Here is a 20,732-nt window from a genome sequence, read left to right as displayed (position 1 = left end):
AGTGGCTGGTGGTTTTGAACTGCTGACCTTATAGTTAGCAACCCAACACAGAGCCCACTATAGCACGAGTTCCCATCTGTCTGAATTCTACTCTTGGCCAAAGCCTGAGGCTGACTGCTATAGGCTTGCAGCCTCACCATTAGCTGTGCTGAACTTATAGCCAGCACTGACCCAGTGAACAGAAATCAGCCTCTGGGGCCATAGCAGATTCAGCACACCTGCAGTGGAGCCCACATAGTGCAAACATCACCAGTGCTGTCTAGCTCACATACAAACACCTGCAGAAAAGGCACCACCTGAAATGGAGCTGCTGATGGGCTGCAGGCCTCCTTCACAGAGACGGACCATGTGAGCAGGTGCTTACTGCCCTGCGCTACAGGTGTTAGCATGGAACATCCCAGGGACTGTGACTCATCCACTCACTCCCGACAGATCAATGGGTCTCTTAACTCCCTTGGGGTGGGGTGGTGAGCCACTGCTATTGGCTTTTCAGCTTTCCAGATTCATCACACCTTGAGACTCACTCTGAGAACCCAACTCTGCTCCCCTCCTCTTTCTTGATACAGAGGCTTGAGTGCGATCCCACTGTTGAATGAAACTGTCCACAGAAAGGGAAAGAGCTGGAGAAACGAGCTGAACAACATGGGTGGGAGGTTATATATATATAAAGTCATAAGTGTCCTGATTTTGTTTCTCTAGAGAACCATCTAACACAGACGCCAATTAGGTACCTATTCCTGGTGGTACTGGGAATTAAGCACAGGAATATTAACTGCAAGTTTGGCAGTTCAAACCCACCAGCCAGCATGCAGGAGAAAGATACGTTCCCATCAAAAATTACCATCTCAGAAACCCTACATATGCAAAATATAAGAACCCAGAAAGGCATATTTGATATCAATACTGCAGGCTGATATCATCCTGCTGTGTGGGGCCCAACTGATAATTCTGCTGTAAAGATGTCTTGGTCAAGGGCCAGCAGGGTGAAATGCGGGGAAAAGAGTTAACAAGTAAGCTGGTACCTGTCAAAGGCCTGCTCTGAAGGTTGGCCTCTGGCTGCTGTCTTGTGGGGTTCCCACCATGCCATGTGAGTAGAATGGCTCAGCCTATCTACACTGTTTGCCTAAACATTATGGGTTTGGCTGAACACCTGTATTCTTTCTAGGCTTTGCAATTCTGGTACACACTAAAGCAGAAGAAACCTGTACACAGACCAAGAAGCAGTCACTTGAACAGAACAAGGGAATACCACATAGTTGCAAATCAGGAAAGGTGTGGGGTGGGGTTTTTGTGCTGAACCGACAATCCCAGAAGCTGGACTATATAAATAAGAATGCGGCATAAGGATTGGATGAAGGCTCATTAACGGACTGCGATATGAAGATGACACAGTACAGGTGCTCAGGTAACATTATGATAAACAGACATTGAAGTTGTCAAAGATTTCACCTTGCTAGGGTCCACCATCAATGCTCATGGAGGCAGCAGCCAAGAGATCAAATGATGCATTACACTGTACAGAACCTCTTTAAAAGGTCTTGTATTGCACTGTACAAGACCTCTTTAATCCACTGTACAAGACCTCTTTAAAGTGGTAAGAACAAAGAAATCTCTTTGAGGACTAAGGTACCTGATCCAAGCAATGCTACTTCCAACTGCCTCATATACATGTGCATGTTGAACAACAGATAAGGAAACCAAAGAATTGATACATTTGAATTATAGTATTGGAGAAGAATATTGAAAGTATCATGGACTGAGAGGACTTCTGGGAAGATGGCAACTAAATAACACATACCAGAGGGACTCCGCAGAAATCAGCACAGGAGAGTTACTAAGAGGGAAATTCCACACTGCCAGGTCACAGGAGGAGCATCATAAAGATAAATTGGCACAGATCCACTAGGTTTTGGGAGCTGGGGGCTTTTGGCTTACCACATGGAGGCCAGCTAGGGTTTGACCTTAGACCTGCCACTGTCTCGGACAAAGCTGGGATCATTTGGAGCCAGTGCAGAGGCTTTATCTCAACACAGCCACAGCGTGCAGCCACCTTGGGGCAGGGTTTAAACCCCTCCAGCCCCATGGTCAGGGATCGGGGGGGTGGGGGGTGGGGTGGGTGGGTCTGAGCTATATTGTTACTTTTGTTTCCCTCTCTTCTTTCTGTACCCTCACAGTCTCAGCAGGCTTAGTTGTTTTTTTGTTTTGTTTTTCCTTTTTCTCTTCCCTTTTCTCTCACACACCACTGCACACCTCCAAACTACTCCCCTTAGCCTTGGGCATTTCTGCCTACCTTACCCCTAGCTGGGAGAGCTCCAACCTCTGCAGTGTAAACCCAAGCTGGGAAAAGCCTGCCCACCCTCCGCCAGGGGATATCCCACCAAACTGCTTTGGGGGAAACCCTGCCCGCTCACCTTCTGCAGTGCTTAACATGTGGCTCAGGAAAATCCTGCACGTATGGCTGGGGGAGCTCCTACATGTCCTCTGTGGTCCCACGTGACTTAGGGAACTTCCTGCCACCTGCTTTGGTGCTTCACATGGCCTAAGGGAGCACAGATAACACTCGCCAACATTCCACACTGCTGCAGGAACCTCTGTCCAACCTCCACAGTCCAACAACCTGACCAGGGCAATTCTGCCCACCATTCGCGATGTTCTACACCAAAACGGGCAACCCACCAGCCTTCTGTGGTACTCCTGTTGCAGCAGGCACTCCCGTATGCCTTCTGCCATGGGTCACAGCAAAGAGGACCATTCAACTTGCCCTCCAAATAAAAGAATACAGGTTGACTAAGGAAAGAGTGAAGCCACAGGGGGATAAAGTGGTAGACTAATTCCATAGTGAAATTAGCTGCAGGCAGTTCAAAGAAGCATTCCTGCGAATCCCCCAGGGAAAGCCAGTGCTCTTCGACTCCCTGGAAAATGGCACCTGGCTCCTCTAAAACAATACAATGCAAACAGCAATCAGCCCCAATGACCTCAACGAAAAAACAGGAGAAACAAAAGGCAATGGCAGACGATGTCCTGAACCTAACAATGTGCATAGATGAAACAGACATTGATTTGCTATAGAAAGAAAATTTCAGAATACCGCTTAGAGTCTTACAGGATATGAGGGGGAAAAAACAGAGAAAGGACGAAATGATAGAGAAGATAAAGTTCATAAACCAAAGGGAAATACAAGCACTTAGGGATGAGATAACAAAACCAGTGGCACACTCACGGACTTCGCCAATCGACTGGAGGACGCAGAGAACTGCACCAGTTCCTAGAGGACAGCCAAGCAGACTTTAACAAATGCGAATAAAAGTCTAATAAGATCACCAGAGAAGCTGAAGAAAATATAAGAGCTATATCAGATGCTATGAAGAGGAACATCATCAGAATAATTGAATTACCGGAGGAGACACAACAAAGAAGTCATCTGCAACAATAGTGAGAGAATTCTTGGAGGAAAACTTCCCCCGCTTAATGAATGAAAACCAGGCAACCAATGAGGAGGCTGAAAGAACACCAGCTAGACTGAAAGAACACCAAGCTAGACTGAAAGAACACCAAGCTAGACTGAAGGAACACCAGCTAGACTAAATCACCAAGGCACATAATAGTTAAACTACCAACTTTGAGGAAAAGGAGAACATCATGAGAGCAGCTAGAGAAAAACAAGCAATCACACATAAAGGTTCCCAAATAAGAATATGCTCAGTGGACACTGTGAAGAAGAGGAGAGAGTGGAATAACATATTCCAAAAATTGAAGGAAAATAACAAAACCCAATACTCTACCCAGCCCAATTATCTATCAAGATAGATGGAGAAGTAGGAGTCTTCCCAGACAAGGAAAAACTCAAAGAATATGCTAGGAGAAACCCAGTCCTCCAAAAGATCCTTGCCGAACCAGTATGGGCAGACTAGCACTCACCAAGCATAAATAAGAGACCGCCACAAAGAAAAACCCCACCCAGAGGGCAACAAGGAGAAGACACAACCCAGGTAGTATTGGCTTAAGGGTGGAAAGAAGTCAATAATGAAACACATACAGCACACACACACATACAACACACTGATAAGAAAGGGAGGTAGGAAAATACCCAACACACAAGGTATAAGATGACACCACAGAGTCCACAAATGGAGATAATAACCCTGAATATCAATGGACTGAACTCAGGCATTAAAACACTAAGGCTAGCAGACTTGCTTAGAAAACACAACCTATCAATCTGCTGCCTACAGGAGACACATCTCAAGACTATAGACAGAAATAGGCTGAGAACCAAAGGCTGGAGAAAGGCATACCAAGCAAATAGCAATTCAAAAAAAGCCTGGGTTGCAATCCTAATCTTTGATAAAATTGACCCCAAAGTGCAAACCATAAAAAAGAGATAAGGAGGGACACTATATAATGCTCAAGGGAACGGTAGACAAAGAACCACTAAGCATTTTAAACATAATCCCCGAACGAGATACCCAGTGAATACATCAACCAAATGCTCCAAAAGATGAGAACAGAAATCACAGCCTCAACAATTATAGTAGGTGATTTCAACACCCATCGAATAAGACCACAGAAGAGGAGATCAAACAGGTGGTACCCTGTGTGTATGGATTGGGATAACAGTTGTATGAGCCCCTAATAAAATGTTAAAAAAGAAAAAAAACAAAAAAAACAAACAGGTGGTATCCTTTAGGCAAGCACAAATTGAAATATCTAGGGATATACCTGACTAAAAGAACAAGAGTTATATGATGAAAACTACAAGAAACCAAGAGTGACCTCAACAAATGGAAGAATAGCCCATGCTCATCGACTGGAAGACTCAATATAGTAGAGTTATCAGTTCTGCCCAAGGCAATATAGAAGTTCAATGCAATCCTGATACAATTATCCACATCTTTCTTCAAAGAAATGGAAAAACTGATTACCAACTTCTTATGGAGAGGAAGAAGCCCCAGAATTACCAGAAAATTCCTCAAGAAGTACAGTGTGGGAGGGCTTGCTTTACCTGACTTGAGCACATATTATACAGCCAGAGTGGTCAAAACCTCATGGTATTGGTATAATGACAGATATTCAGACCAATGGAAAAGAACTGAAAACAGAAATAAAATCATCAGCATACAGACAATTGATCTTTGGTAAGGGCCCAAAAAATATCAAATGGGAAGCAAATGCCCTCTTCAAAAAGTGGTGCTCTAAAAAATAGATATCTACCTGCAGAAAAATGAAGCAAGATCCTGATCTCACTTCATACACAAGAATAAACTCAAGGTGGATGACAGACCTCAAGGTAAAACCCCAAACTATTATGGCAATCAATGAGGGGTTTGGGACAAACCCGAGAACTTTGGCGCAGGGAATAAATACCGTTTCCCCGAAAGTAAGACATCCCCTGAAAATAAGACCTACTTACAGTTTTGCCTCTTGATGAAATATAAGGCATTTCCCCAAAATAAGACCTCTCCGAAAATAAGCCCCCCCGAAGCTACCATAACGTTGGACTCTGGACCATAGCAGCTGGCACCACTATGCAGCTCATTGTTGGCTGCAGCGCAGCCGGAGCAGACAGGAAGTGCGAGGTCTCTTTTAATAACACAATAAATGTGTACCGTCTTCTTCTTCATGGAAAAATAAGACATCCCCTGAAAATAAGACCTAGTGCATTTTCAGAGCAAAAATTAATATAAGACACTGTCTTATTTTTGGGGAAATAGGGTAGGTTATCAGAAATAGGGAAGGACACAAATACAGATGAGTCACAAATTGACAAGTGGGATATACTGAAGATAAAACACCTGTGTACATTGAAAGAATTCACCAAGAGAGTAATAAGAGAGGACTGGGAAACATCTTTAGCAATGACACATCAGACAAAGACCTTGTTACTAAAATCTGCAATACTCTGATAGCTTCCAAAAAGAAACAAAACTAATTGCCCACTGAGGAGGTGGCAAAGGACCTGAACAGAAGTTTCACAAGAGCAGAAATCCAAATGGCCAATAAAAAATGAGAAAATGTTCGCGATCATTAGCCATAAGAGAAATGCAAATTAAAACAACAATGAAATACCACCTAACACTCTCAAAGATCACCCAATTAAAAAAATCAGAAAGCAACAAGTGTTGGAGGAGCTGTGGGGAGACAGGAACTCTCATCCACTGCTGGTGGACCTGTAGGTATGTACAGCCACTATGGAAATTGATTTGGCGATATCTAAAACAGATGGAAATGAGCTACCATACAACCTAGCAATGCCCCTACTGGGCATATACCCAGAAGAGGCAAGAAACAAACCATGGCCAGACATCTGTGCTCCAATTTTCATCGCGGCACAGTTTACAACTGCAAGGAGTTGAAAGCAACCCAAATTTCCATCAACAGACGATTGGATTAAAAAACTGTGGTACATACATACAATGGAGTACTATGCATCCCTAAAAAGCAGTGATGAATGCATGAAGCACATCGCAGCATGGGAAGAACTGGAGGAAATTATGCTAAGCGAAGTAAGCCAAGCACAAAAGGACATGTACAACATGAGTCCACTGAGGTAAGCTTAAAAAAAAAATACAAAAGAGTCATAGGGAAGAAACAAACATTCCTGGGGTGAGGTCCAGGTAGTATGGTGGGGCTCAGACCAAATCCAGGGATACATATGGTAGCCAACTAAAGAGGAGGTGGGGGGGAAGACATGGATAGCGGGGGAACGGAGCGCTAACCCACCCAAGGGGAGGTTATTGTTTATATCTCCACAGGGAAAGAGGGATCAGACTTCAACCAGGTGCTCCAAGAAGTGAATGCAACATACCGGCATGGAGTAGGGAACCAGTAGAGAGGTCTGAGGGACCGGCCCTAATCCCAACTACAAGGACAGCCCTCCTCCCTCCTCCCAGAAGAATTTACTTTAGGGGACAACACTGAAGCTACAGCTCAGGGAGAGGGGTATGTCTGATCAGAGCACACAGGAAAAAATGAAGGGGGAGCAAGAGAGAGTGGAGTACATCCTGGCCCACCAAGCCTTGAGGAAGCTATTCCTGCTCAGAGTAGCCAATGTACAGAGTGAACCGCTATGGGCCATGGTATCCCTCAGTGACCCATACCCCAAGGGGGACAACACTGGAGACACAGTATGGGAATTGCGTCTAATCTGGCCCCACCACACCAAGGCAAAACACTATGGGCATGCAACAGGACAGCAAGTGGAGCAGAGCAAGGAAGTCCCCAGGGAATACCAAAAGTACACTTTGGGGCCAGGGTGTGGCACCCTATCAGACTCTATGAGAAAACACTCCTAAAGGTCAACAAACAGACCTGGAACTGTTGAGTGGCGATACTAGAGACTGGAGGGAGGGTGAGGTAGAAAGGGGGAACTGATCACAAGGATGAACATGTAACCCCCTCTCTGAGGGACGGACAATAGAAAAGTGGGTGAAGGGAGACATCAGACAGTATAACACATGACAAAATAATAATAAATAAATTATCAAGGGTTCGTGAGGGAGGCGGTTGGGGAGGGAGGGGAAAACTTAGGAGCTGATACCAAGGGCTCAAGTAGAAAACAAATGTTTTGAGAATGATGATGGCAACAATTGTAAGGATGTGCTTGACACAATGGATCTATTTATGGATTGTGATAAGAGTTGTACGAGCCCCCAATAAAATGATTAAAAAAAAAAAAAAAAAAGAAAGTATCATGGACTACCCAAAGAACAAACAAATCTGTCTTGCAAGAAGTACAAGCAGAATGCTCCTTAGAAATGGCAAGCCTTGCAAGACTGGCTAGACCAGAGGAGGTACACTGGTACAGATAGGAACTGAAAATACAGGGAATCCAGGACGGATGAGCCCTATAGGACCAGTGGTGTGAGTAGCAAAACAGGGAGGGTAAAGGGAGAATGGGTAGGAAAGAGGGAACCGATTACATGGAACTGTGTGTGACCTCCTCCCTAGGGGACAGACAACCGAAAAGTGGATGAAGGGAGACGTCGGACTGGGCAAGATATGACAAAATACCCATTTATAAACTATCAAGGGCTCATGAGGGAGGGGGGAGCGGGGAGGGAGGGGAAAAATGAGGACCTAATGTCGGGGGTTTAAATGGAGAGAAAATGTTTTGAGAAACGATGTACAAATGCGCTTTACACAATTGATGTGTGTATGGATTGGGATAACAGTTGTATGAGCCCTTAATAAAATGTTAAAAAAAGAAAAAAAAAAAAAGAAATGGCAAGCCTATCTCATGGACTTTGGACATGTTGTCAGGAGGGACCAGTCCCTGGAAAAGGATATTTTATGCTTGGTAAAGTGGAAGGCCAGTGAAAAAGAGGAAGACCCCTGACGAAATGACTTGACGTGTTGTCTACAACAATGGGCCGAAACATGGCAATGTGAGGAAAGCGCAGGACGGAGCAGGAATGCCTTCTGTTGTGTACACGGTTGAGTTAGAATGGACTCAACAGCACCTAATGAGGGCAATCACATAAGTAAAATAAGAAAGCCAAATGTACATCCATCAAATTATGACTCACAGCCACCATCTGTGTGCAGCATAGAACTGCACTACACCATGGCGACAGGCTGCGACCTTTCAGAAGCAAACCAGCAGCCCTTGCTTCAAAGTGTGTCTGAACCACCAACCAGTGGGCGGTAAATTAACTTTTGGTTTGCACACCCAATCTCCAACAAAAACCCTGGGCACCGAGTTGCTAACAAGCTTCCTTGTTAGACAGTTCACATGTACCGTCAGACTTGCTGTCGAGGGAGCAGTATGTCCTGTGTGGCCACTGGACGGACTTTGGGAAGTTTCCTTGTGGACTTTGCCTCTTGTGCTTCCCCATCTCTGCTCCGTTGGCTTTGTACCCTTTTACAGTGGTCAGTCACGACTGTTACTATGACCACATGCTGGGCTGGTGCATCTTCCTCAGGAATCACTGTATCGGGGTGATTTGCAGACCCTAGACATGGAAAGGAATAAACCTGAAATGCCTAAGAAACAGCAGGAAAGCATGGGTGGCCGAAGTCACCTGAGTGAAGGGAAGTGGACAGATAGGAGGGACCTGACCACTCCGGGCCTTATTAGTAAAGACAAGGAGTATCGGAGTGCAGGAAGATGCTGGGGGCTTCAGAGCAGGAAAGGGGGCAGCCCTGCTGCTGTGGTGAAAACTGACATCAGGGGAGAGGAGTGAAGGCAGGGAGACCGGCACCGAGATGGAAGCGCCATCAACTGCAGAGTATAAACGACCCTGAACTGAAAATCTGGACAGGGGAGGCATTCTAAGCAGTGGGAATAGCCCGTAAAAAGGGCCTAGAGGCATCAACGGCATGGTGCATTTGAAGACCTATAACAGGTTTTGCATGCTGAAAGAAGGTGCTTGGGGGAGAGATGCAAAGATGAGGGTACCAATGGCAGCTGGTGCAACAGCCATGGAAGCTCTGAGGCCCACGAAGAAGCTTGCACTTAACTCCAAGGCGAATGAGTCGGTAATGATTGGCTACAAATAAGAGTTTTAAGATGAATTTGGGTTTTAGGAAGATCAATCAGCCTGGAAGTGACATGAATGAGAGGCAAAAAGGGAAGCAATCTAGAATTAAGTGCCATATAACTCCAGCTCTAATGTCTTTTTTTTTTTTTTAAGTCCAGAAAGCCGTTTCACACTTTGGTACAGATTAAAAAAAACAAAAAACAAATAAAAAGCAAAAATCAAAAACAAAGCAATCAGAAAAACTAAGATGAAACAAAAGCCTAAATGTGTATCTCCAGAACTAATCCGACTGCCACCAAATCTTTAAAGGAGACAGCCTCATCTTTTTCCCATGGAGTGCCTGGTAAATTTGAACCACCAATCTTGCAGTTAGCAGTCCAACAGTATACTCATAGAGAGGAATTACCCATGTGATTTCAAACAGCATGTTATAATCACACAAGATTTCAAAAAGTTTGTGGAAAAGGAAAAGATAATGTAGCTTTTCCATAAACCTTCTGAAGTTCCTTTATCAATTCCTAGGACAAAATGAATCAAAGAATATTAAGCTACATTCAGTGGTCCCATGGTTAGTGGTAAGCTTGGCAACACATTGGTCTAATTAAGTACCAAAGCTTCCAGTATTAGTACAAAAAACACCAGCATGGAGGTCGGTTCCGACCCATACAGACCTTATGCACAACAGAATGAAACGCTGCACTGTCCTCACAATTGCTGCCATGCTTGAGCTCAGTGTTGCGGCCACAACAATACATCTCTCTGAGGGCCTCTCTTCTTCATTGTCTCTCTACTTTACCAAAGGTGATGTCATTTTCCAGGGACTGGTCTCTCCTGAGAACATGTCCAAAGTATGCAAGCTGAATGAAGTCTTGCTATCCTTGGCTCTAAGGAACACTCTTGGCCTTACTTCTTCCAAGACAGATTGGCTTGTCCTTTTAGCATTCAAGGTACGGTACTTTCAATAGTCTTCTCCAGTGCCACAATTCAAAGGCATCTATTTTTCCTTTTTTTATTCAAAGTCCAACTTTCACACACATGTGGAAAACTGGATGAGAAAGCAAGCAGCCAAATTCCCCATGCTCATAATCATAGTCTGGAAGGTCAGCTCCAATGGGAGAAGCTCTCGTGGTTATGAGACTAAAAATGACTTTTTCTCTTTTTAAAATCATTTTATTGTAAGCTTGTATAACTCTTACCACAATCAATACATGCATCATGTCAAGCACATTTGTACATTTGTTGCCATCATCATTCTCAAAACATTTTCTTTCTACTTGAGCCCTTGGTATCAGCTCATTTTTTCCCTCCCTCCCCTTCCCTTCCCTCATGAACCCTTGATAATTTATAAATCATTATTTAAAAATGACTCTCAATGCACAGTCTCATGACTGAAAATAGTAAAGGAACAGCTTGGCTGTTCACTGTGTTCCCGGAGGTTATCTGCAGTTAAGAGCAATCCGATTCTATTGCCCTTCCCTAAAGAGTAGCTAACTCCCTTCTGATGTCTTCTTCTGATATTGATCATATACTGTTTCTCTGGGGAGAGCTCAGAGGCATACAAGGTTAGGCTGTTGACTCAACCTATGACCTGCTTATTCTATTACCCTTTCACTCTATTACTACCTGTATGCCTGTTGAAAAATTTGTAAGCCTCATGATTATATATATTCATTGAAAAATATGTTTGCTCTCTTGATCCTGATATTGGGAGGAGCCTCTGTGCCTCACTTTTCTATCTGTCTTATTTTCCATAATAGCAAAGCCGCTCCAAGGACCTATTAAGTTTGTGGGGCTGGAACCTACACATGCAGAGGCGGCAATGGAAAAGACCATGGCTTCGGCCAGGCACGCCTTAGTCCCCAAAGCAATATCCTTGCTTTCAATACTCTAAAGAGGTCTTGTGCAGATCTTCCTAAGGCTATTCATTGCTTGAGCTCTTGCCTGCTGCTGTCATGAGCATTGATTGTGGATCCAAGCAAGACAAAATCCTTGACAACTTCAACCTTTTCTCCATTTACCATGATGTTACCTACTGGTCCAGTTGTGAGGATTTGGGTCTTCTTTACATTGAATTATAATCCATACTAACGGCTGGAATCCTTGATCTTCATCAAAAAGAGCTTCATGTCCTCTTCGCTGTAAGCAAGCAAGGTTGTGTCATCTGCATATTGCAGGTTGTTATTAAGCCTTCCTCCATTCCTGATGCCACATTCTTCTTCATATAATCCCCCTTCTCCAATGATTTGCTCAGCATACAGACTGAGTAAGTATGGTGAGAGGACACTGCCCTGTTGCCCACCTTTCCTTACTTTAAATCATGGAGCATGTCCTTGTGAGCTAGATAGGAATCTCTAAATACTTGGCGGCTTCCAAGAGTTCATGGAAACAAAGAATTAAAAGATAATGAAACATTTTTGTGTGTTTGTCAGTGCATCTCTCATTTGCATGTTTTAAACTTTTTGAAGCTCCTTGTATAATTTCCCACTAGTAGGAACCAGGGCCAGTTGGAGAAGTGGCTAGTCAGGAAGTGTAGAAGATGAAATTAGAATATCTCATTCTACCAGAATATCTCACTACCAGATTCTGTGAGTCTAGTACAAAAGTCAAGAAAATGAACCTTTACGGGATTTCCAAGGACCGAAAAAGTGGGGTTAACTGAGGACCAAAAAAGTTTGATTGCAATCAAGTGAAGCAAAAATATGCAAAAATCCAAGGGATTGTCATGCTAAAAACCAAAGAAAAGACAACAACAATATATATATATGCCTTCATTTCCATTTAAAGGTTGCTAGGGTACTAAATCATTATTTTAAAAAAATATTTCAAGGGACAGATCTAAGCCTTTATCTTGCCTTTCCTGTATGGACGATATATTTCAGGATAGCCTAATAGTTGGTAAAAGCAAGCTTTCCTTTATATGTTAAAAAAAAAAATCACAGGTAAAAAATGCAGGAAGGAGGAGAACTGACCCAGACATCAAACATCGATAGTTGCCAAAACCTCTTGGTAAAGGTTTGATGAAGAATTCTATAATGGCTGCATGAGGCTGATACCACCTGAGCTAAAACTATGGCGGACACTATGCCTCCCAGAATAATGCAAAGGGAAGTGTACATCACCACCTACGAAATATCCTCAAAGCTAGCAAACCACAACCAGAACCATGTCTGCCTACGCATCAAACTTACAGCCTTTCTACTTACAGAATACAGAGCAGAGAGAGAAACAATCTAAAGGACATTATGAGCATACCATCAGCTTGATCTATAAGGTGGGAAGGTGTACAGCACAAAGGGCATTGTTTCTTTAGCAAACAGAATGGTACCAGAACAAGGGAGCGAGCTGTTAAAGATGAAGAAACTTGTAAGATCTTAGTTTGGATCCTGATTCATTTTTGAAAGAATTGGCCAAACCAAATAGTCTGGTATTAGAAGATACGTGATAATTTTGTGAGGATCATAATGGTACTGCCTTTTGGAGATACAATCATGGGCAAGGGCATGCTTGGGTTTGCTTTAAAATGTTCTGGGCGGGGGCGGGGCGCAGAGTAGCTGTGGGTGGGCTGGTGACGATGGCACCGGAAGAGGGTGTCGATGGCTCTTACAGCTGGTGGTGGGTGCGCGCAGGGTCACTGTGCACTCTACTTTTCTATGTTTGGAAATTTCCTTAGCAAAAAATAAAGAAATAATCCAAGCTATAATATTTGGCTAACATTTTAAAATGGTAATACACACTTGGCTGAGGTACAGGGACTAGGTAGTTTCAAAGGAAGTAATCAGAGTAACTTTTCTGAAGAACAATTGAGCAGTACGTATCAAATGTCTTCTAAGAGTTTTATACTCAACCCAGCACACTTACTACTTTCAAGAACTGATTCTAAATAAATATTTATAAATGTGCTCAAAGATAAATCTAAATTAACCTCCCAAAATAACTTGTTTACATGAAAAATTTTTAAGTAACAATATATCATCATTTTATAAAAGAATACTAAACCACATGGAAAACGTTCATGATAAACTGTTAGGTGAAACAAACCAACCAAACAGAACCAAACCCACTACCATCACAGCATCCCTAGAGGACAGACTAGAATTGCCCCTGTGGGTTTCTGAGGCTGTAGATGTTAATGAAAACAGAAAGCCTCAGTTTTCTCCATCGGAGTGGCTGGTGGGTTTGAGCTGCCAACCTTGTGATTAACAGTCCAGTTTATAACTCACTACACCACCAGGGTTTCTTTTACATGGAAAAGAGGAAGCTGCATATTAATATATGCATTTTGGTACTATTTCATTTTCTTAAAAATTATTTATATATCTAGAAAAAACTGAGATTAGTCAATGTGATGTTAATAGTGGTTATTTTGAATTTATGAAATTAAGGTACTTTTATTGATTTTGGGTTTTCTACTTTTGAGTATGGCATGTTTGCAATAATTTTTTTTCTTTTTTAAAGTTCCAATCTGGATGAATTCCTAAGAGTGGCTAGTAGTGGAATATTAAGTGGCCACAAACTAAATGACAGAAGGGTGATGGGTCAGGGCCAAGTAGTCCTGTGAGTGGTAAATTTTAAAAAGGAGAGCCCTTTAACAGCTCCACTGTGAGAAGGATTACACTATAAATTTCAAAGCTGAGCATGTCAGGGAAGCAGGAAGTTAAAAGAGGATTCACATTTATTTAAGTTTCTTTTGGAGAGGGCTAAATGCCTAAATCAAACTACTGCAGATGACTGAAGAGGTTTCTACATTTGAAATCCTAGCACAATTCTGCAAATCACCAAAGTAGCACATTATATCATTTTTTCCTACCTAAATTTCTATTTTGTTCACCATCTGGATTTTGTTTAAAATTTCTCAGGGAAATTTATTTATATTCAGAGTTCAAAAAGACAAATTTACAGTATTATTATACAAATACAGTTTTGTCGATATGAATTTAGTTTATACTTGCATAGGTTCAGGTCACACAGAGCAAATCTAGTATTTGTGAATAATTTTGACATATTAAAATCTAGAAGGTCATGTACAAGTGTACGTTTTATACATACACTTGTACATGAGTGGTCCACTACTCACTCCCGGTCATGCGGTCAATTCTGGCCCACAGCGACCATAAAGGACAGAGCAGAACTGCCTCGGTGGGTTTCCGAGACGGTAACTCTGCCGGACGAGAAGGCCTCATCTTTCTCTGGAGCCGGTGGTGTTTTGAACTGCTGACCTGCAGCTCGCAGCCCACTAAGCCGCCAGGGCTCCTGCGTACATGTGGTCAGTGACTGGAAAACGAGCTTTCTTCACGCGTCCTACCCCAGCTCTACTATTCCAGTCAGCTTCTTCCTAAATCACGCAAAGCAAAGCAAACGTCCAGACTACCTGGTTTCCACACTTTCTGTGGTTCTTCATAGTCTGCGCTTTCTGGATTTGGAGAGTCTAGAAAGCCGACCTCTTCTGTGACACGTTCCCCTTCCTGTCCCTTGAGGCTGTCCTCCTCCTCCTGAGCAGGGGTTTCCAACTCTGATTCTTCTGAATCAAGAAAGATCTGACCAGCGACGACTCTGCCAGCGGCCGTGTGATCCTTCACTGACTCATCTGACGGCAAGGAAGTCTGGGGACACAGAGTATCTTTAGAGTTTAACAGGACCCAGAACCTGCCCCAACTCCATCTGACCATCTGATTGACGCAAAAAGATTTCCATTAGCTCCCTGAAGGCGCCACCAATCTTTTCATTTCAATCAGTTACGCCTATGATGGAGACTTCCCATTCTGAGATACATCCTTCCTGTTCTTACACTGGACAGGAAGCACTGGCCACTGCCAATTTCTGTACATACCTTGGAATCTAAGGACTCATCCTGGCTGCCTTCTTCATCTGCAAAGAGATTTGAAGATAATGCCATCATCACCAGGGAAATTACTGCTATCATTTTAAAAAGAAAATATTACAATCAGAGATTAGATCAATAATCCTAGACCTATGGAAAACCTGGTTGTGTTCTGTGACTGTTTGGAAAAGTTTATGTGGGGAAAACAGGCTATATTTTTCTTTTGCTCATAGACACCTTTGTTTGTTACACAGACAGGAATACCACCAAAAGAACAGATACTTCTTCAGGTTCCACCAATTCTTCTATAGATTTTTAGTCTTGCTGAGAACGAACGAGTTACTTAGCTCATAAGAATAAGTCTCCGGCTTCCATGAATTTCGTTCTGCTCAAGATCTGGAGCGATGGCCACCTATTTTAGATCAGCATTTTAGTGTTCACTAAGATTACTAAGGTTTGAAAACTAAGATTTTGACAGTGGTTGCCAGACAAAAGACATTTAGGATTTTTGTTCCACTTTACTACGAGACAACCAGATGCAAGGAAAAAATAATAGCACTGCACTAGCCTGAATTGAAACACAAGAAGTCTGTGTAGTAAGAAATCAACAATAACAGAAAAATGAAACATCAACTAGTCGTTTTCTTCTAAGTTCACTCAGGTTACTTTGGGTTTTGTCCAAGTGCATTAGGCTTCCTTCTGTTCCTCCTGTGTTTTCCGGCTGTTACTTCTACTCTGGCCTTGTGTTCTTCTTTTTTCCTGCTCTTCTATAAACACAAGCAACGAAGGCCTCACGCCCAAATGTTTGATCTCTGTATTCCTTGCCAGTTAACGAAACACAAAACAAACAAAACCAAAAACTGATAGATGATCTCTAAGTTTCCTTGTGGCACTTCAAGTTTCCTGATTCTATACAGAAGCAAGGTTTGGTATTGCATCTTCTATAAACTGTTAACCAAGAGACAAAATGCTGTAATGCCACACGTTTTACTAGAAAGTTTGGTAATACAGTTGCTATTTATCTTTGAATCATATGGCTAATGTATCTTAAAGATTATCCACACGTTACTATCAGTACTAAGCTAACTTTAAAAAGCATAACCAACTCATTATGCACAAAACACACACCTTGATTTCACAGGGTCTTTTGGGGGTGGTGGTGGTGGTGGTGTGGGATATCTGAAGAAATCAATCTGTGAGTGAAGCCTTGCCATTTACAGATGCTCTGTTAATTCAAAGAACATCTAAATACAGCTACTGTTCACATCCATTACTTTTAGATTACCTTCAAAGGCAGTTATATTTTTGGCAGGTGGGAAAGGGGCTGTATTAGTCCCATAGTAACCATAACATTTAAGTAGTAATGTCAAGTAATTACCAATCACCTTTTACACCAATCTTTTCCTAGGTACTCTTAAACGCTAACATATGGTTCAAATCAAAGCAGGAGATTCAGCCAAAAACCTCCCAAACAATCCAGTCTCAGCAAATCTCTGGATAAAGAAAAAAGTTCATTTCTACTATGTGTGAGTGTTTTTAACTAATCATGCACATTGGCCACTTAATTGATCAAGAGCAGAAATCAAATGCGACAGGTTATATAGGTAGTCAACAGGTAAATAATATATGGAAGATAAAAAGCCCACCACCACAGTCAATGACTCAATTCTGACTCACAGTGAACCTATAGGGTGGAGTACAGCGACCAGTTCTGTTTCTCTTACAGATGCAGACTACCACAGCTTTCTTCTGAGAGCAGCTGGTAGATTTGAACGGTAGACTTTTGGCTCGTAGGTGGACTCTTTAAACACTGTACCCCCAGAGCTCCAAAATAATGTAGACACTCATAAGCAAATCACAACACATGTAAGTTTGACACACTCTACGTAGTTAGAATTCTAGGGCAGAACTCAAAGAGACATGGGAGCTTGGGACATCAGGATTATTTCACATGAATTGCATCATGCTTCTCTCGCTCACTCCCTCTCTCTTCACAGCCTAAGAATGTAAACTAAGGTTACTGGAAAGTAAGAGAATGCTTTCTCATTTACTAAAATAGGAAAGCCTATTCCAGATGGTACTCTTACACCATAGCTAATTTTTAAACTATTCCTCTTTCAAATCGATCTACTCATTTACCTAACACTTTTAAAGAAGCTGCTTCTAACCTAAGTACTTCTGATATTGCAATAATGCAGTAAGAATTACAGTCACGGAAGTTCTGCATAAGTAAAGAAAACAACAAGAAGATCAATACTTTTGTAAGGACATAAGGACCAAACAGCAAGAACAAATGGACAAAAAGTCAGTGAAGAGCTATGCATTTTACTCAACATGATCAAACTGGTGGTTTATTTTCCTAATGGTGCATCTTCTTTTGAGTGAGATCAATTTTCACTGTTATTATACTAGCTAGCAGAGTTGTATAGTACCAAGGTTACTCAGGGAAAAATGATTTAAAAATGCTTCTTCCTACTTGTGATGTAAATGAAAGAGATCTCCACACCTGAACACACACAGAAAGTCTAAAGAATTTGGTGAAAAGAGAAGAGACATCCTGTCTTCTGTTCTGCACTGATTTGGTCCACACCCTGGGATACTCTGGATTAGAAATTACTACAAAGCCGAGGCTTACAGAGCTGGGTTCGAGCCCTGGCTTCATTTTGACATGCATAATTGTACATTGTAAGCTTGATCCATCTCTATTTTTTCAATCTGGGGACAGTGCTGTATGTCCTGTGGGCGTACAGTAATACTGAGGAAACAAAGCCATGAAATTTAATGTCATGAAATTTGACTGCAATCTGAAAGCTATCCATTCATGGCATTCGTGTAAACTATTACCGTAAGTGTAATAGTTTATCTAATTAAAAACCCTGGTGGGCACAAAGAAAAAGAAGAGCCTTCGCCCATGCACGCCAAAAATCAATAATTCTGAGCAAATAGAACAGTTTTCACTATTATCTTGGAAAAAGAGAACAGTCTATTCAAACCATTTCTAGCCAAAGCATCATAGTTTTACATGCATCTGAAACAAGAGTCAGTAACCACTACCATTCAAGCTTCAGAGCATCACAAAAGTATTATATTGGTTTTAATATAGGAACAAATCTTTAACTCTAAACTTTAGGAACGAGGTAAACTCAAGGGCCGTGTATGTACAATTTATAAAATGGTATCAAGCCCAGTACTGCCTTGCTTTCTTTACAACATGCACATACACCTGTCTTAGTTTGAAGTAAAGTTTTAACCTTTACCAAAGAAACCCACAGGAGCAGTTCTACTCTGCCCTAAGGTTGCTATGAGTTGGAATCGACAGTTTTAACTTAGACAGGAACCATAGCAAATATCTCTTGAATATATTTCTCTGCTTACATTAGTACAACTCTAAGAGTAAACACTTAAGTAGCAAGAGTTTTCTGTCTATCCAAGTCAACTGCATTATAACTTCTGAGAATGTATCATCTTTACTGGCAAGGAGATCTAAGAATATGAAACTGAGGGTAAAGAAGGCACAAGAAAACGTAGGTTTTCATTTTCTTTAAACTTTGCAGACTGGGTTGGGGTTGGGTGTGGGGTGGTATACACCACGCTCTTTAACTAGTTAGTAGTTCTCAAACTTTAGCATGAAGACCCGCAGTGGAGCTTGTTGGACTGCAGACACCCAGACCTATTCCTGACTGAAACCCACAGCACAAGTCAGAGGGCTTCTAAAGCACTGCTGTTGGCTGAGAAGGGGCAGCATCTGCTTGCTGATTTTCAAGTGGTCTCACAAATCAAATTATGAATAGGATTTTAGGTTACAACTTCTTTTAGAAGTAGAGCGCTTTTATGGTATTCATTTGCAACTAGGGCAGATAATTTGGAGATTCAAATAACCATCTGGAAAATGTTCTATTGCAGGGGAAAAAAAAGTTGACTTATTTATTTCCTGCCTTGTTCCCAAAAAGGCTAAAAGCTGCAGACAGCTGTCTTCTTAACTGAAACCAATTAAAACCCGAAATTTCATTGTACTAATTGCTTATTAACAACTTGAAACTCGACGTTTTCAGAGGCAGCCAGATTAAACATTAAAAAAATAAATCATTTTCAGAACCACGTGTAAATTAGCTAATTGGAAACTGCTATTCGTAAGCATATGGATTTCTAGATATAAAAGGTCGTTTTGCCATTCATTCTAAACTTACCGGGACCATGATTTTTCTTCAAAATCATAAAGTCACCGCCAATATACATTGGTCAATTCAGAAATACTGTGATAGAAATACCTGTATCCCTTTTTTCTTTAAAAGAAAGAGGCATGGATGGCACGTTACATTAAACGTCTTCACTGTAAAATTACAAAGAAACCAGTGTCCAGCTAAGCAGTAAACCACCAGACCACTGGCAGCCTCCTGGCCTCCACGGTCCCAGCTCTGCCCGAAGTGACAGCCTCAGGCGTGTCAACAGTGCACCTGCCCAAACGCCCAGCTCCGGCCCGGCGCAGCTTAGGGTCCCCACCGGGTGGGTCAGGGAAGCTCCGGCTCGGCTCGCATGCGGCCAATGCCTCCGCGAAAGCCAGGTAAAGTTTGTTACGTGCAAGAGCGCTGTGGGCAGGCTGACCCCACGCCCTTTCTTGCCCTGGCTCCAGTCCCCTGGACATCTTCTCTGGCCCACACCAACTGGAGCCCCACGAGACGGCCACCGGCCAGCGTAAGGTGTGGCCGGAGAGCGCGGCCCCAGCCCCGGCCCCCGCAGCAAGAGACAGGACTGGGGTGGCGGCTCCGGGCCTCCAGCCCGAAGGGGCGGATACTGACCCGAAGACGCCGAGGCCAAGCCCAGCAGCGCCGCACAGAGCAGCAGCGTCCACCCAACGCCGACCCGCATTCTGCTCTCGGGGCCGCTGCCACCCCCTGGAGCTGTCGCCTTCGCTTCGGCCACCACCTCCTCGGCTACCGCTACCGCCGCCTGGGCACTACTGCTCTTCCTGCTCCGGGCTCCTTCCTCCGCCCCTTCCCAGGCCTCCCTGTCGCAGCGCGCAGCCAATCCCCGCCCGCCGCCGCCGCCTCGCCACCCAATCGCCGCGACTGCCCGTCCGTTCCCATTGCCCCGCCCCCAGGAGTCTCCCATTGACCAATCGTTGTGCAAACTCCCCACACAGGCTTTGCTGGTTGGACCACGGTCACACCGACATGGCCCCAGCTGATTGGTAGCTCCGTGAGCAGGATTTGGTTTGGGGACTCCTCTCCCGGAATCAGAATGTGAGTCCAGGGCTGGGAGACACGAAAAGCCAAGGCGAACTACAACTCCCGCAATGCAATTCAGGTGCCTTTCTTGGCGTGTGTTCTTGGGTAACGTAGTCCATTATGGGGCAAGCGTTACAGGTGCAAGTGGCTGCTGAAGCAAAGGGAACTTACCATACAGCTGGGCTAGATATTAGTGCAAGGCCCATCTCC

The 20,732-nt window shown here is 43.1% G+C and overlaps 1 protein-coding gene across 2 annotated transcripts in view; it reads right to left on the bottom strand.

Annotated features, from left to right (window-relative positions):
* Positions 1-20,262, bottom strand: part of SEL1L (SEL1L adaptor subunit of ERAD E3 ubiquitin ligase) — a 72,987-nt gene extending 52,725 nt beyond the window's left edge. The window contains exons 1-3 of one of the 2 annotated variants that reach the window (XM_004698750.2): positions 20,094-20,262; positions 15,307-15,344; positions 14,848-15,079 (exon numbers count right to left, since the gene is read on the bottom strand). In XM_004698750.2, the coding sequence (XP_004698807.1) occupies positions 14,848-15,079; positions 15,307-15,344; positions 20,094-20,163 (340 nt within the window). In that variant the 5' untranslated portion in view covers positions 20,164-20,262. The remainder of the gene's footprint in view (positions 1-14,847; positions 15,080-15,306; positions 15,345-20,093) is intronic. The other variant, XM_045287763.1, reaches the window with a different exon arrangement.
* Positions 20,263-20,732: the final 470 nt, after the last annotated feature.

The sequence above is a fragment of the Echinops telfairi genome, unplaced genomic scaffold (genome assembly GCF_000313985.2).
Source record: "Echinops telfairi isolate 266 unplaced genomic scaffold, ASM31398v2 ScPeMD7_18;HRSCAF=68, whole genome shotgun sequence".
In the NCBI taxonomy this organism is placed as follows: domain Eukaryota; kingdom Metazoa; phylum Chordata; class Mammalia; order Afrosoricida; family Tenrecidae; genus Echinops; species Echinops telfairi.
The sequence above is the reverse complement of the archived record's forward strand: the minus strand, read 5'-3'. Positions and strand labels throughout refer to the sequence as shown.